Source organism: Leuciscus leuciscus, assembly GCF_965113295.1.
Source record: "Leuciscus leuciscus genome assembly, chromosome: 3".
NCBI lineage: Eukaryota > Metazoa > Chordata > Actinopteri > Cypriniformes > Leuciscidae > Leuciscus > Leuciscus leuciscus.
This window is the reverse complement of record NC_138727.1, coordinates 13,406,062-13,423,160: the sequence shown is the minus strand read 5'-3', so window position 1 is coordinate 13,423,160 and position 17,099 is coordinate 13,406,062. Positions and strand designations below refer to the sequence as shown.

The 17,099-nt window shown below is 36.0% G+C and overlaps 1 protein-coding gene across 2 annotated transcripts; it reads right to left on the bottom strand.

Moving 5' to 3' along the window:
* Window positions 1-804: 804 nt before the first annotated feature.
* On the bottom strand, window positions 805-16,913 carry hgsnat (heparan-alpha-glucosaminide N-acetyltransferase). Of its 2 annotated transcripts, none has more exons than XM_082165792.1 (18): window positions 16,628-16,913; window positions 15,683-15,804; window positions 13,783-13,919; window positions 13,515-13,633; window positions 13,007-13,076; window positions 12,822-12,891; window positions 12,451-12,548; window positions 11,790-11,866; window positions 11,569-11,599; window positions 9,989-10,149; window positions 8,596-8,711; window positions 7,485-7,606; window positions 6,879-7,005; window positions 5,914-6,000; window positions 5,205-5,282; window positions 3,328-3,398; window positions 3,019-3,131; window positions 805-2,333 (listed from the first exon to the last, which is right to left on the bottom strand). In XM_082165792.1, the coding sequence occupies exons 1-18, from the start codon at window positions 16,785-16,787 to the stop codon at window positions 2,152-2,154; spliced, it is 1,941 nt and encodes a 646-aa protein (XP_082021918.1). In that variant the 5' UTR covers window positions 16,788-16,913; the 3' UTR covers window positions 805-2,151. The 2 variants fall into 2 exon arrangements, with proteins under 2 accessions (XP_082021918.1, XP_082021919.1); XM_082165793.1 differs by lacking the exon at window positions 16,628-16,913 and adding an exon at window positions 16,035-16,524.
* Window positions 16,914-17,099: the final 186 nt, after the last annotated feature.

Here is a 17,099-nt window from a genome sequence, read left to right as displayed (position 1 = left end):
GATGACGTGTTTACTGGCGCCAGGGCAGGACAACCTTTCACTAATGTGATCACAGCGAGTGATCCAATCTGGTTCCAAAAGTAAAAAACTCCATTCATTTAGGGAAAATGATCAGGTTGTTAATCAGTGTTGACGCAAACAAAACGCTCCAAAAGATATCTTTAGCCTCAACCACTCCCGTGAAGCACTGCACTCCATACACTCTCAAAATATTGCATTACATATTTTGCTATATATATATATATATATATATATATATATATGCACACCTGGTGCAACTAAGGAAGCCATTGATTAGTGGCATTAGGTGTGCTCCAGAGGTGTAAAGTCCAGGGGTCAGAAAGTAAAAGTCCTGCCATATGTTTCTTCCACCCGTGAACTCAGCCAGCTGATTTCACTAATTAGTTCTATCTCCTGGCTGAAAAACTGTGCTAATTAGCAAATCCAGGTGATTGGAACAAAATACTGAGGAGGACTTTTACTTTCTAAACCTGGACTTTACACCTCTGCTTGAGACAACAGCTGTTTTGCAGATGTGTGCTGTTGTGAGGGATTCTATTCAGGGGGGTTGAATAATTTTGAGACTGCAGAAGTCATTGCAAAATGCAAAAGTTGCATTTTCAGTTTGGGGAAAACTTGAAACATTTGTTGTGTTGTGATATTTAAATTACTTTTGATTGATTTGTTCATTGCAAACACCTGAAAGTTTGTCAGAGTTTTGGCAATAAACCTGATTTGCAATGGGGTTGATAATTTCGATTACATCTTCTTTAATGTTCCACAGAAGAAAGAATGACATGCAGGTAATGACAGACATTTTTATTTTTGAGTGAACTATCCATGAAATAATACATTTAGCTTTCACGTTTTGTTCCACAAAATTGCACACATACCTCAAACATGAATTTTGAAAAAAAAATTTTTTTAAAGTATATAAAGGACTACAATGGATGTCTGATTCGGCAAGCATGTAAACTCAGACTGACTGTCTGAGACTGACTGGTGATATGAGGGGAACCCTCCTGAAGATGAGCCCATTGAAAGCTGCCAGGCCAAGATGGCACTACTGGTCCCATGATCACCTCATCCATATAATGAACTCAAAAGAAAAAAATGAGATTTAATGGCAAAAAAAGATTCATGTTGATAAAACAAAGATAAACATGAGGAAATGTAGTTCATACATCTGTAAAATAGCCATTATCCGTAACAAAAATGGAATTGATTTTTCGAGTCGGCAACAAATACAGTGGATCAATATTTTCCCTTCTCTTGAAACAATTATTTTCTTAAGCAGCAATGTGTATGGGAAATATGTCAGTGATTAGTGTTTTTTTTTTCTTTTTTTCTGTAATTTGATGTATATTTTTGGGAGAGGTTACAAGTTATTGGTCGACTATAACAAACAAGGACTTTGTTTTATCTGAGAAAGCATAACGTACACTATATTTGGCACTCCAAGTTGTGCAAATCTCCTGAGTTTTTGAGAAGGCAGAACACATATACATCCTAATCTTACCATGATACTTTGATCTTAAGATATAAAGAATAAAACCACAGTATAAAAAAAGAGAGATAAAGAGTCCACTGAAAATAAAAAAAGACACAAAGTCCCAGAGTGTTCATAACATTAAAAATTAAACCTAAAAATTGTGTAACATTATTTTGCCTTAATAGTGGATCTTTCAGCACCTTGATGGAAGACAGTTTGGGGTTTTCTTTCCTTCTCATTTGCTTATAGTTTCACAATTGCTGAAATCAATTATTTAACTAAACCTAACTTATTCATGAAACGTTCAGAAATTCCAAATCCAGTCATAACGCATCACTGTGCTTCAAAACATCATTAATTAACCCAAAACCAGTGGACTGAATTAGAATTTAGCAGAATCTGCCATTGGCATCTTGTCATTCATTTTGATGGCTTGGTTGAGTCCAGAGAGGTTTCTTTGCACTGCCATTTGATCATCTTTTCTCTTCCTTCTGCTCTTATATAATAGCCAATTTCCATTCCTGGATCACGTGTGAGTTTTTGTCTCCCCACAGATGTTCAGAGATCTGCTGATTTTCTACATCTAAAAATATCCCCCCCAAAAAATCTCTTTCACAATGAAGAGCAGGTCCTAAAATCTGCAGGATACAGATATGCTCTTAAATCTTCCAGAAGATCTTCTTTCTGTAGAGCAGGTAGGCTATGAACACCCATATAGAGGTGGCCAGGAGGTTCTGTGTCAGGTGCTCTGCGTGTGATTGGCTATTGGCCATCTTCCAATGAAAAGGGAAGTATTCCTGAAACACTTCATGTCCCACATACACCAAGATGGAATTCATACCTGCCAAATAAAACATCAAATTGAAAGCAATTCATAAAAAACCATAGTTATAAGGTATAATAGCGATAATTAGCATAAACTGCCTTTTTTATAGTCAGTTTTCTTACTTTGATTAAACTGTCAATATGATTATAGCTAGCTGCCTGAAAAGTTTAAAGTCACCATGGAATCAAAATTTCCCGACAATTCTCATTTTGTATAGAACATTGCAGTATTTACTATAAATTAATTATCTGTGCACATCATTATTTTTTTCTTTAATCAAAATAACTTCCTCTCCGTTTTGCAGCGACATCTTTTCTCTGATGGCGTGTTTACCGGACAACATGTCACTCACATGACATCACAGCAAAAGCAAACCACAACGATACAATCAATTCCCATTGGACAAATTCAAGTCCCGCCCTCCATTTTTTTCTTGTTCGAGAAGCCGGTTTACTCATATATATTTTATAATAGGGAAGAAAAAACTATCGCCATTTCTGTTTAATGCTGACCCTGGCACAGGCATTTGAAGGTAACTATATCGTCCCCTTGAGGTTTGTTACTGCCACAATATCACAAATAATACAGACACGGATACATATTTCTAAGTCATAGGGGTCGAATGCAAGAGCCATTTAAAGTAAATTTGGGTGCATTCATCAGTCTAGGTACATTCATTCTGGCTGTTTAAAGTGCTTACCAGGGTAGAAGAAAGGAGCTCCAGACCACCACTTCTTTACATCCACCGTGTAGTAAAAAACCCCCAGTGTCACAAAAGCAAAACAGCTGAGAGTCGTCACATACGAAAAAGACCTGAAAGTCACACAAGACAGAAGCTGTGAATCACACATCAAACAATACATTCCTCTGCTAATGAAAGTGCTGTGCATACTTTCATGTATGAACAAGATGTTCGGAAATTTTTTACCACAAATGATATAAAAATAAAAATAAATAGTATCTAATAAAAACATTAAAATAAGTCAAACTACAGGCAGACTGAGTTTACCACAAGTTTTTGTTGACAGGGATGAAGCCTTCATTTCTGGAGCACTTGGTCAATACAGCTGAGATGATCCCCTTAATGCAAAGATAGACAGCATGAGGTTTCCACAAACACAGCTTTATATAAATATTGACTGACAGTGTCAATTTCAAATTGTGTTTGTATCTTCTGATGTGTAGGGGTTCAAAATAAGACAACTGTAACATAAACATAAATAAATAAATAAAAACACAATGGGCCCTATTTTGCACCCAGCGCAATTGACTTTGTACACCGACGCATGTATCATTCCTATTTTGCACCCGTGCAAAGCGCGCTTTTCCCTCCACAGAAGCACGTCGCTAAACTAGGGAATGAACTTGCGCTCCCGGGGGCGGTTCAGCGCAAAAAAGGAGGCGTGTTCCGGCGCAAACGTTCCTTCATGCTATTTTGATGGTTTAGAAAACAATTGCGCCACTAACCAGGAAAAAATAGTTTAAAGTCAGTGGCGCGTTGCGCATGTTATTCATATGCTATTTTAAGGGCGCATGCTTGGCCATAATCAATGTAGAGTGTGCACAACGCGCATACACTTTGATTCTCTAATCTACACAGAAGCAGCAGTTTTCATTTTTGCAAATCATACGATAGATAGATAGATAGATAGATAGATAGATAGATAGATAGATAGACAGACAATTTATTATAAAAGCATACATCTAGCTTTACACATTACCCAAATTATCATACGCCTGTTTAACCGAAGTTAATTTGGGTGGGTTTCTCCATTTCAATGTAACTTCTCTCTTTTACGGCCGTGACGAGAGCGTTGCTCTCCTTGGCTGTGAACCGCTCCTGGCGCGCGCCTGGCAAATCCGCCGTTACAATAGCAATGCGCTATGGAAAAAGCGAGTCTGCTCTTAAAGGGAATGTGAGATGACGCTCTGATTGGTTTATTTCACGTTACGCCCAAACCACACCTATGAATAATGAAGCTACTTCAGACCAACCCATTTTAGATTTGCGCCGGGCGCAAGAGTAATTTATCCCGCCGGGAAAATAGCAACAGCGCCGAGACCCGCCCACAAAGTTACTTGCACTTTGCGCTTGACACTTGCGTTTCAGATCGTTAAAATAGGGCCCATTAAATGCATCCCTAATAGCACTACCAAACATTGTTACATGACTCTCTGAAGCACTTGATTGTTATTGGTCATTCATGGCATTCTGTCTTGAAATATTTTTGTATAACAACAACTGCTTAACTGTATAAATGACCCTTATTTCTTACATAACTGCACCAATATCAGGTCTCTTTCTTCTCATAACAAAATAATTTCTACTTACTGTAAATCAGTATTTAATGTCGATTTATGAATTTATCTGTTGAGTAGCCATGTAATTAATAGCATAATCAACTCTTTATCACAAAATATACCCCTTCGTACTGGGGTCCTGATCACCATGTTGTACCAATGACTGGCTTTTTTTTTTTTTACATTATACAGTAGGTATATAAAATACAGTCAAAACAGTAATATTGTGAAATATTATTACAATTTTAAAAACCTGTTTTCTACAAAGCTTTCCTCCAGTTTTCGGTGTCACATGATTCCTCAAACATCATTCTAATATGCTAATTTCGTGCTCAAGAAACATGTCATTATTATTATGTTAAAAACAGATGTGATGCTTAATATTTTTGTGGAAACGAATGCATTTTATTAAGATTCTTTGATGAATAGAAAGTTAAAAAAAAATTTTTTTTATTTGAGATAGAAATATTTTGTAACAATATAAATGTCTTGCTGAATAAAACGTATACAAATCTTACTGAGTTATTATATAGTTATTATATAAAGTGCTAGCAAAAACAAACAATAATCAGATGGTAAACATACCAGTATGAATCCCCAAATGAGAAATCGTGTGATTATTTGCTTGTGTTGGTCCCTGTAATGCAGCAGAACTTTCCCTGCCTGAAATACAAATAAACACAAAACATGCAATAGGATAAGACAATTATTAGATGTGATTCCCGGAAGCACTGCAGAACAAAAATAGTTAACATGAAGCACTGCTGAAACTGATACAGTAAGAGAGAGGGAGGGAAAGGAGAATCACTGATGCTGCTATGAGGTTAAATAAAGAGAGAGAGAAAAAAAAAAACGTGCAATTTCCGGGGTTCTTAGAAGTGGAAGTAAACTTCTATAGTGGTGAATGGCAGACAACAACAAATATAATGTTTGTATACCCATTTGTTCCAATATCAAAAGAAAAAGAAAAAAATACATGAGTGTTTTAACGACTTTCCAAAAGAAGGAAAAAATATAGAGAATCTCTGATTACAGTGGCCAGAAGAAAGAAAGATGTCAAATTTGCCGTCACTCCCTCAACCATTGTATTAGAAACACCCTCACAACAGTGATAATTCATTAATTCATTTACTGTCAGGGTAATAACACAAAGTACAGCGTTATACATGTATTTTTTTTAAGTTATGAAAATATGAAACTTTGACTGTTGATAACTGTGAAAACACAGCACCAGTCTGTGAAAAGGGTCCATAAATAGATCTACTGTGAAAACCAGATTCCTTCTACGACTCACCTGAAGACCCAAAAAAGCCATCAATATGGAGTTGATGCTTCCCAAAACACCCTCAGGGTCAAAGGGCATCATAGACTGATATACAACCTAGACATATGCACAGACAAAAACACAATGAATTGCATCAGCGAGTGCTCGTACAGAAAGTAAGAGTGGAAACTTATCTGTTGCTCTAGCAAACTGATTTCTGAATTTTAATCGATTCACATTTTGATGAATTGATATCGATTCTTAAATTTTGTTCTATGCTGTTTTCAGTTGATGCATGAACAAAACTTTACTAAACATTATTTGTAGTGTGCCTAAATTGCAATAAGTTTTGTTACTTTTGATATAAAAAAAAAGTCTTAGCTTTCAAATCAGTCAATATTATTAAAAAATTCAAACAAAACCATCTCTTCCTCTTTACTGCTAGTTATAACACTTAAATAAACATGAATGAACATCAGAAGGTATATTGAAAGATGCATTACAATTTACCAAAATGTCATGAAATCACTCAATCAATTTCAACCGCGGAAAGACATTAATAAAACAGCTGGAAAATAAAGTCACATTCAATGTCTAATATAGCTTGATAGTTAGCTAGAAAAATCAACTCTAGAGAAGAACATGTTGCTAAATATATGCACTTTATTACATATTCATTATATTTTTACTTAACTTGTTCTTCAATAATGTATGTTTGAATAAATGTATGAATGAAAACAATTTATGACAGCGAGTTTAAATTCTTATGTTTAAAAAAAATCTAATTGGAGTAGAAACATAATTTTACAATTAAAAATATATTATTTATAAAAAACTGCCTTATGTACAGTTTTAATGTTTATATATTGTTAATTTGAACTTTTAAAATTAAATTAATAAATACGAATTTAATCGATTTGAATAGTGAAACTCAGCCCTACTAAATATGTCTGGCAGAATGACAACCAGTTCTCATTGTTGTGGTGTCTGTTTACCCGTGATGAAGGTGTCTGGTAAATATGGTTATCTCTGAGTAACCAGCGATCAATGTAACCCGCAGCTCCACCAGTGCAGTTTTGGTACAGGCCAAAGTCACCAATGCCCCCTGGACCCAAATAACCACTGCAAGAGAGAGAGACATCAAGAAGAAAAATCAAGCAATTTCCATGCAAAATGCATGTCATGAATAGCAAATAGATGGACATGAGTCATGCTATTCAAATCACTTTCATTTGCATAGTCATTTTACGTAGCACCATTCCATCCATTCAATATAACCAATTACAACTGGCTACTAACATTATGTAATAATTTTTTCACCCTTTATAATTTACCAGGGGAAAAAGTACTTTTTAAATATGCTAACAATCTGTTTTGCAATTCTAATTAGCAGACCTATTCAAATCTATTTTATATATATATATATGATATCTTTCTGATATTTATGCAAATGGCATGTAATTTTAACAAATCAGAAAAAGAGTAGTTTCTGCAGCGGGTTCCCTTTGTGATTGCAAATGAGGCAGGGGATATGAGGAAGGACATTTTAGACAGCTGTTAAAGAAATGATATACTCATATCATGAGTATGAGTTTACTAACGTTGGGCAGTTTGGCACTGGAAGGAGGAAGGTCAAACATAACCATATCGTCTCTAAGACAATCACACACAGCCATGCGGGCCAGTAGAGGCAGACATCATGCACCGAATACCAGCATGTTTCCTGTGAACAACAAGATGATAGAATATGTTAATTATTATTATTATAATTAAAAAATAATTACAGTAAGAGTTAATGCCAGTTAGAGTGTCATTCAAACAAAAGGGGTTTATACAGTAAACATTTTAATCTAAAATTCAAGGGAAAATTTTCAATTACATTTTTTAATTTTTCACTCAAAATTGTTCTAATATATTTAGTTGTCAAAAATATAGCATTTAATTTAGATTTATCTCGTCTGTATGTGCGGTGCAAGAAATCACAGGCAAAGCGGTGCCAGCCTGACGCATTCGTGTTGCCAGATCTTGCAAGCAAATCAGCGAACAAGAACAAGCCCATAAAAAAACTAAATTAATGGAAATGCTTTATGCTGAAAATAAGACTGAAATATTGTGACCCGCACCTGTGCACTTTAATAACTCCATAAACTCGATCGCTGTATGATCCAAGCTTAAACAAGCCCAAAAACGCTTAAAATAAGTGGACATGGCAACACTGCGAGCACTGAGTTTATTAACGTATCTCCAGCAAAGTGTAGATTTACTGCACCACTACTACGACCAGCAGAGACACATTATTTGCATATGCAGAAGAATGCGTATGTGCGTATTTCTTCGACAAAGTGACATCGCCAACTACTGGCCTGGCATGCATAATACAGCGTTTTTTTTTTGTCATTTTCGTGAATCCGTGAGAGCGAAGATCGTTTTGACAACGTTGTCGTCTGTACGCAAAACACAAAGGAAAAGTGTTTCCGTCTTTAGTACATCGTTGTTGTGTAAACGTACCCTTAGTTAGTACTTAGTTCGTTTATTTTTTTTATGCTTCACCTTAATTACATTTTATTCTGTCTTATTTTATTTCAGCTTTATTTCAATTATCAGAAATGTTTTCACTTTTAGTTAACGATTATAACCCTGGTATATGTTTCTATACAGTGTTTATTATTACGTGCGTGCATATTGCGTGTGGAGAAGGATAACATGACTCACACTTGACAGATTGGTTAGTCCGTCCTTGGCCACCACAAGATCCAAGACAGCGACAACAAGATACGTGAAGCCCAGACGCTGTAATACGCCAGGAATACGCAAAGAGTCCCAAGATACTGTACAGATACATAGACACATGCATGAAACATCACTATTTATATTTTTAACAATATTTTCTTTTACATTGTGTTTATAGTCTTCAACTTCACAATCAGAAGCCATATAAAATTTACTGATTTTGGAAACAGCTTACTAAAAATAATCTGAAAATGAAAAATAAATGAAAATGTTAGGCTTGAATATATTATTAAATGACAATACTAAAGACCCCATTAAATGTTTGTTTTTTTCTTTCTTGTGTTTACGTATTTCCTATTGAAAAAGGAAGTTGCGGTAGGAAATAGCTGGATGCCTTTTTTACGCTATTATTCAACAAAACCATTATTTGCTACTTGCTATTGCTAGCTGGAGAAAGATGGTATTCTCAGTGAGAGAACATTTTATTGTTTTTTTTTAAGTCGAGTCAGTGTTCAATATTTGATTAATGATCCGATTTTTTCTAATCCATTGAAAAATATGTGCACTAGCATTCAGATGACCTCAAAGTTACAGACATGGACTAAAAACCAGCAAGTCCTTAGAGTTTGATTTCATAGGGCCTTTAACTATCCAATGCAACAACAACAAAATGAGAATCTTCATTTGTATCATATTTAATACTGATGTGGTTCCAAGCGGCAACATTCTAATCTGAAAAATTAAGCCTACCCGGAAGTGCGAAAAACTGCAATACATCGAAAATCCGCTAGGGGAAGGTCCCAAAAGGGAGCAAATGTCCATACACCCCCATGTTAAAATGTCCGTTTTCACAGCATAAATTCATGTTTTTACAGGTTGGTCCCATGGACTTTTATTGTATTTTTCAATAGGTTCCGAGTGCCTGACAACTGTGAGGGGGGTACATTTTTTTCTAACTCGTTAGTTTAGATCGTATTTAGATATAAAATGTATGACAAATAAGGGGGCGATTGACAGCTTGATTGACAGCTGACAACGAGCATAGGCTGCGCCGAGTGGAATTCCTGAAATTTGACGTCTCGGCCATGATCTGACACAACACATCACACCTGTAAGTTATCCTTTCTGAACATTTGTATTGAAATATGGCGCCGCCCATACCCCCCATAAACGGCCTCAAAACCGTTCTTCAGAAGTCTATGGGTGACGTCACAGACGCTTTGTCCATATTTTTTACAGTCTATGTGTGGTTCATATACTGCATTTAGTTTATAAAACAGTACAGAATGTAGAATTTATTAATATCTGCAGGGATAGAGCTGCACTGTTTTGAAAGTTTTATGAAGAAAAATAAGGAAAATGTGTTCCTACTCACAGGGTCCTTGACAGTAGTTAGGATTGATGATGATGACTCCAATAAGAAAGAGTTGTAAGCTCCTCCAGACAATCCTCCACAGCAGATGAGTGCGTTTGACACCTCTGCGAATTGAACCGCTCAGGGACAAACAAATAGAAGTACCCATAATGAACACAAACCTGTGAAGAAGAAAGTTAGATGAAGTAAGACAGAAGGGGAGAAAAAAAAAAAAAAAGATACTCATTTTAGGAAGTGCTACTTTCTGGAGTGATTTCAAACACACAGATTAAGCATCATCCACAAATGGAACTGTGTGAAAGCCAATTTCTCTTCAACATCTGTAGAACACATTTGTCTCTGGAGTCTCTCTCATGTTTTGATCTCATTGGTCCCCCCAGGTTTCCTGTCTCTCTATACTATCTCTTTCAAATCAAATACACTGTCTTCATCAGTAAAGTCATCCAAAGCTTTATCTTGGCTTAATATTCTGTGTAAGAAATGCTATATATTGTCTCAAGCACCATAACCACAGAACTAAAGAGATAGAATTAAAGAGATAGTTCATTCAAACATGAAAATGCTGTCATTATTTACTTGCCTTCAAGTCGTTCTTTCTTTTGTGGAATACGAATGAGAAATTTTAGACCATAAAGACGCGTCATTCTTATTCCGTGATGGAAATTTTGACTATGTGAAAGCATGATAGAGATTCAAGAGCTACAGGAGATTTTTAACGAATAAATACATACATTTCAGTCTGTTTATCAAAAAAGGGAATCATATGGTTTGAGAAGCCTTGGACTACACTGTCATATACATTGTTTCAGAAGATTTCTAATTTCAAATAAATGTTGTTCTTTTGAACTTTCTATTATCCAATAATCCTGAAAGTATCACAGTTTCCACAGTTTTGAGCACCAAATCAGCATATTAGAATGATTTCTAAAGGATCATGTGACTGGAATAATAATGCACAAAATTGCGTTTTGCCATCACAGCATAAATTACATTTTAAAATATATTAAACTAGAATTTATTATCTTTATTTTTTTCCTCCTTTAGAGCTTGACAGCCACCGGTCCCTACACTTCCCTCATATGGGGAAAGAGCAGTGAGAACATTCTGACAGTCATCTCCATTTTTTTTTTCACCAAAGAAAGAAAGATATGGTTTGGAACGACATGATGGTGAGGAAATGATGACAGACTGTTCATTTTTATGTTTTACTACACCTTCCATGATCATATCATATAGGCTTCCTGCAACAACACAGAGGTGTCATGACTTTAACTAGCTTCTTTTCAGCTGCACAGCAGAAAACAAGGTTATTGGGTTTAGTTCAGCTGTGAAACCAATTTATGCTGACTTTGATGTGCCACTTCATGTGTGCCACAGTGATAAGCGCCCATGCTTGGCTCCAATACACTACAGCTTATGCCAGCGCCGATGTGGCTTGCAGATGAATCAATGCATGGTACAGAAATAAAAAGCTTTACTGCAATACTGCACCATAAAATAACTGAAACAGAGTTTAAGGAAGCTGCAAAAGATGCATGTGGAATGAAGAATCAGTCATTTGTGACGTTGGATTGGCTTACCAAGGAAACACGAGATCAGCCACTGTGAGCCCTGCAAGAGGAAGAACACAATCAGATACTTGTACTTCCTGTTGTCATACCAAGGTCTATTAAATTCATGAGTGCTTTTCAGACATATTCTAAATATGTTCATATACTAAATGTATTCCTCCCCATTGTTACCAATAATAAATGGTCTGATGCTTAAAAGATCAGCAATTGTAAAGAAAAAATGAGTTTACCATTCCAACTTTCATGCCTAAAGAACCAGTAACGTCCACCTCCGTAGTTGACAAACACCATAATGACCAGAGCAAAGCTGTGGAGAAACGGAGCAAGGTTCATTTTTGTCTTAACAGAGATCTGGAATTAAACCAGACCACAATAAATCAGGAGATGTTTTGGTAACACTTTATTTTACAGTGTCCTTGTTACATATGTTACATGTACTTACAATAGTATTAACAGTTAATTATGCATAATTGCATGCAACTAACCCTCAACCAAACCCTAATCCTACCCTAACTCTATAGTAAGTACATGCACTTAATTAATATTACTCAGTACTTAAATATATAATTACACTGTAACAATGACACCGTCAAATAAAGTGTAACCGAGGTTTTTATAAATTAGGCAGACAATAAAACACTGAAAAAGAAAATAACTGTTCCAATTGTCAGGTAAGGTTACCAGCAAACGTAACCTTGTTTTAACAAATTCAAATTTAATAATTCTATTTCAGGATAATAAGAAATGAAATGCAAATTACATGTTGACATCAACCACCAGCTTAACAGTATGCAAAGTAGCAGCTTCTGTGCAAGATCATTTTCACCTGAATGTTTCAATTCCCATCTCAAGCGCATTGGACCCAAAACAATTAGTGAAAGAGCACCATACCCACGGAAAGTATCCAAAGAACGAAGCCTCCGTCCTGTAGTGGCAGGAATTATCGATTCCGTGGAGGCATTTACCAATCTGTTTGGAGTGCCAAGCTCCTGGAGATGAAGAGAGAAAGAAAGACAGCGAGAGTGTAAATTAATGAGGGAAAAAAGAAAAGGAGCTTTAAAATTCCTTTTCTTTCTCGTATTTTTTTCCACTTAGCTGGAACCTGCAAAAAACACTACAGTAAATCTAGCACACCATATTTGAACTATGACAAAAACACTATATTTGGAGGTTTGAGATTCTATTTCAAAGATGATAAAATCACACTGAGAAAATATTAAAAGTGTAAAAAAAGGTGTAAAAGGAGAGAAAAGCACTCTTACCGAGTTTATCAGCCTCTCTGTCTCCACTGTGCTTCCCAAGCGAATAAGTAGATTTGTCACCACATCCAGCCTTAAAAATGGAAGAACTATATTTACAAGCAAATATAAAAGCTGCGACAAGCTGTTCTTGCTTGTTTAAATGTCATCATTACATGGTTAAAAATTTTTTTTAAAGATGTCTTTACCTTTTAACTGTGTTCCAGATAGCAGATAATACAGCCAGAAAAGCAAATGCCAGAAAAGCGAACAAAATGGCTGGAAAAAAACAAACAATAAAACTACTCATTCATCCAGCCCAGGTGATTTTAATACATTATTTACCTGTTTTATTGCTATATTTTTTCCAGAATTAAAAACAAATTCTCTTTTCATGATCATGTATAGGCCCAGGCCAATTCATCTTCTGATATCTGTATATGTTTTGTAAATAATGTGTAAAATAAGACTTCATTTAAATTTAGCATGTCTCATTTGCAAGCATTTAATGGTATTCGTATATTTAATGGTATATTTAATACATCAGTATTAGCCGCTGAAAAATTATATTAGTTGGCCACAAGTAAGAAGATTTTTTTTCCAAAATTAAAGGATTTATAGACAACCCTTATTTTATGGCCATGTATACTAGATGACCAAGAAGAAAACTCAATTTAAAGACCAAAAATGCAGTGTGCATATGTAAGGTTGACTCACGCAAGTAGCTGTTGATGGGCTCTGATTCAGTAATCATAGTGCAGCTGACCTGCGACGGCTCATTCAGGTTCTTCACCCAAAGAGAATAGTTCCCCTGCTCCCCAAAGTGGAAGTGAACACTGGAAGAACAAATCAATTGTCTGACAATTATATCTGGCCTTGACAATAACGGCCAAAAGAAATAAACATGGTGAAGATGTATTCGGTATTATAAAGTCGGTCAGAAACGGCCATTGCTCTGTGTTAAATGCATCTATGCATAACTCACTTGCATTGCTCCAGGTTTGTAGAGGTGTTGTTGAGCAGCAGTGTCAAAGCGTGTTGTGTGCTTACAACAAACCCTACTGTAGTGGGGGTCCCAGAAACTGGCCTTGCAGGTAATATTCCCAACGGCTGGGGCAAACACTGATGCACACGCATGCACAGACAACACAGGGATAAAGAGGTCCAATTGGAACAATACTACAGCATTAAGCAGCATTATACTGGTACATTCAATCATGTTATTACCATGTAATTACTTGCAGAATTCAGTATTAAAGTCAGCATGAAATGGCAGTTGCAAAGTCTTTTCTTCCCTATTGGCCAAAAGGGATGTCTGGCCTAGGAAAATTGACATCTTCACCCTTTATACAAATGATATGTAAGCTTATTGCATAGTTGTGTGGACATAATTTTTGGCCAGGCTGTTATACAAAAATTAAAACATTAAAACGTGCAAAAACAAGAGCGAACCACGAAATATTAATATGTTGTAGTCAGTGTGTGCCTTTTCCTGTGAGCATTTAGTTTTTCTATGCATTTTTTTGCATAGCAAAATAAAACCTGTAGCTGTAGTTTAACCAGTTTACCAAGTTTAGCGTTTTGTTCTTCCCTCATATTTCAAATATTTAAAGACATGAGACATGAGATGAGGTCATGACATGAAAAATGTAACTTTGATCTTTTGATAAGAGGTCTTTACCATTAAAATCCGGCAAGTTTCAGAGCTTTAAATGTCCTTCACATTATAAACAAAGCATTTATTTAATCAAGCTCCAAAAACAGCTCGTTTGGATATTGTGGGATTTGTGACGTCACATGGGCAAATTCATTTGCATATGCCTGCCTCCAAAGCAAGACATCGACAAATAGTTTTTACATCATAGAACAATAGAACATCATAGAACGCCCACTGGCATTCAGTCGCTTAATGGCTGACACTTGCCTACACCACATGCCACATGCCACGCGAGCGGCGCGTCAAAGGCAAATAGAACCCATTAAAATCACTGACGATGTTTACACTGTATAATAAAAGTAAGTATACAGATACCCAATCATTTTACTCCACACTTGAGTCTACCGAGAAGAGGACAAATGGAAGAGTAAATAACGTCTCTGTACTGTCTTCCAAAGGATACCAGCATCAGGAACAAGTGGATGCTTTATTTTAATGGCGTCCTAGATTGTGTTGAAGGATTATACGTTTGTTCAGACAATTTGACTGAAGATTATTTTGTAAGCGAAGCACAGAGAGTTCGCAAAGAAACTTTTGTTGATAGATGAAGGAGTCATCTGTATTGGATCTAACAGCAGCTAAGCAGCTGTATTGGACTGTACGACAGCTTGCAAATTGCAAGTAAACAAATTTCATAATGATTTGTCTGTGAATGTCTGCTTTTTTTGGATAATGTTTCAAAACACTTATTCATGTGCAATAGCGAGTGGCCGTTGATGCTGTTTCCTATGTAATTATGTTATAACAGTGGCCGTATACTGACAAGCCTTAAAGGAGCCGCCCATTAAAAACGAGTTAGACAGAGATGACTAATGAGTTTTTGAATGAGGGTTGAAAATATATTTTTTTCCACAAATATTTGTTTTTGTGCAAAAAACTTTATTAACATTCCAAGATATATAAGATAACATATACAAAATAAAAATAAATAAAAAATAAAATCTTTTTTCTCATATTTTGATGGTTTAATCGAACTTGTACGGTCATTAAAAACAAATCCCCAAACCAATCCCCTCCAGACATCACTTTTGGCCACTACTGTATATGCAAGTGAAATTGATTTCATGGGGACTTTAACACCATGCTGCTCAAGATCAGCGATTACTGCATGCCTTTGCAATGGCAAATTCTGCATGTATTATATACCTAGAACATGAATATTTGATACCTGATAGCAGTGATCAGAAAGCACATATAACATCATTTCATTCTCGATCTCATTGACCACCGAAAGGGCGGCCTCATCCATCTTCAGCACAGAAGTCTTGTGGTGAGGGTGAGGGTGAGAAACTGAAAGCAAACCCACTTGATCATCACCGACTGTGACACATTTGCAACACAAATCATAGGTTATATGATCAGAGATTGCAGTTAAACACTCTCTAAATAGGTAGCTTCTGTAGGAATCACACCTTTGACGGCCAAAAATGCTGTTTAGATAGACATTTGACTAGGTTTTCTGACAAAGAGACAAATTCTCTTCAAGCAACATTTAGCAACAAATTTCTAAATATACTCACCACTCTGTAGACTTCAGTAGCCGGCTCTTATTCAATTCAACCTAACTGTAGGTCTCCTAATGAAACTAAATGGTCAGCTGCTTTGGTGTAATCTAAGCTACAACTGCAGTATTACAATAGTTACTCTGTCCCTCCTGCAGTCACATGCCTGCACTAATCTGACTCACAAGAAACATCATAAAACTGCCCAGATCTGCCAAACGAGGGAAATTTGAATCCATTTCATCTCTAAATGTTTTTGTTGTGGTTATATACATACGGGCATCATTATTATACATGCAAAAGCAAGAATCTAAACGGCTAAGATAAAGAATAGGTCTAACAGAGAGAACATATGTGAATAATTTGGATGCCTTACATATAACTTAGTTTAAAAAATACATTGAGGTGAATCACAATAAGAAGTAAAACTATTTACTGTTTTTTTTTAAATATAATTATAGGACAATTAGCATAGGCTAAAAACAGCTAACTGGCTAAGATAACTAGAATTAAAAAACAAAAGGGAACCAAAACATCAGGAAATGTGTTTTATATTTAACAACATCATCGATCAAATGAGAATAACGTTGGTTTTAAGGTATGACACTCACGGGCAGGTCGATCTGTCATATGGGCTGCACATAGAGCTATCAAAAGAACAATCACAGCACAAACAGTCCATCTGTATCCCCTTTCAGATGCCATAACATCACACCTCACTGCCTCCTCTTTTCGATCCTTTCTTGATGTAAAGATTTCCCCCTGTTTCATTACAACATACTTCCGATCCCTCCTTCCTAGCAGCGCAAGTAGTGGAAGAGAGGAGGGTCAAAGTACATCGACTAACGTTGCCCGTATGATGTGTTTCAAAAGCTAACACAGGGGGGTGGGGGGTATGTAGATGACTATTAATTCTGAACGAACTGTTGAACAAATATTGAACGCGCTAATTATGCTCATAATTAAATGTGAAACTTTACACGCACATACGACGCCCATAAATGCTGTCTGTCTAAGTAGGCAGCTCATTACGTTTAGAGACACGGCCAAGCAGTCATTCCTTAGCCTACATATGTGGCTCTC

Bases quoted from the DNA above. Each gene is read 5' to 3' on its own strand.
- hgsnat (XM_082165792.1), bottom strand. From the start codon at position 16,787: ATGAAACAGGGGGAAATCTTTACATCAAGAAAGGATCGAAAAGAGGAG. The intron at 13,077-13,514 runs GTGAGTCAACCT...GTTTTTTTCCAG, and splicing joins GCCCATCAACAGCTACTTGC to CCATTTTGTTCGCTTTTCTG. The intron at 6,001-6,878 runs GTAAACAGACAC...GCATATGTCTAG, and splicing joins ACCAGACACCTTCATCACGG to GTTGTATATCAGTCTATGAT.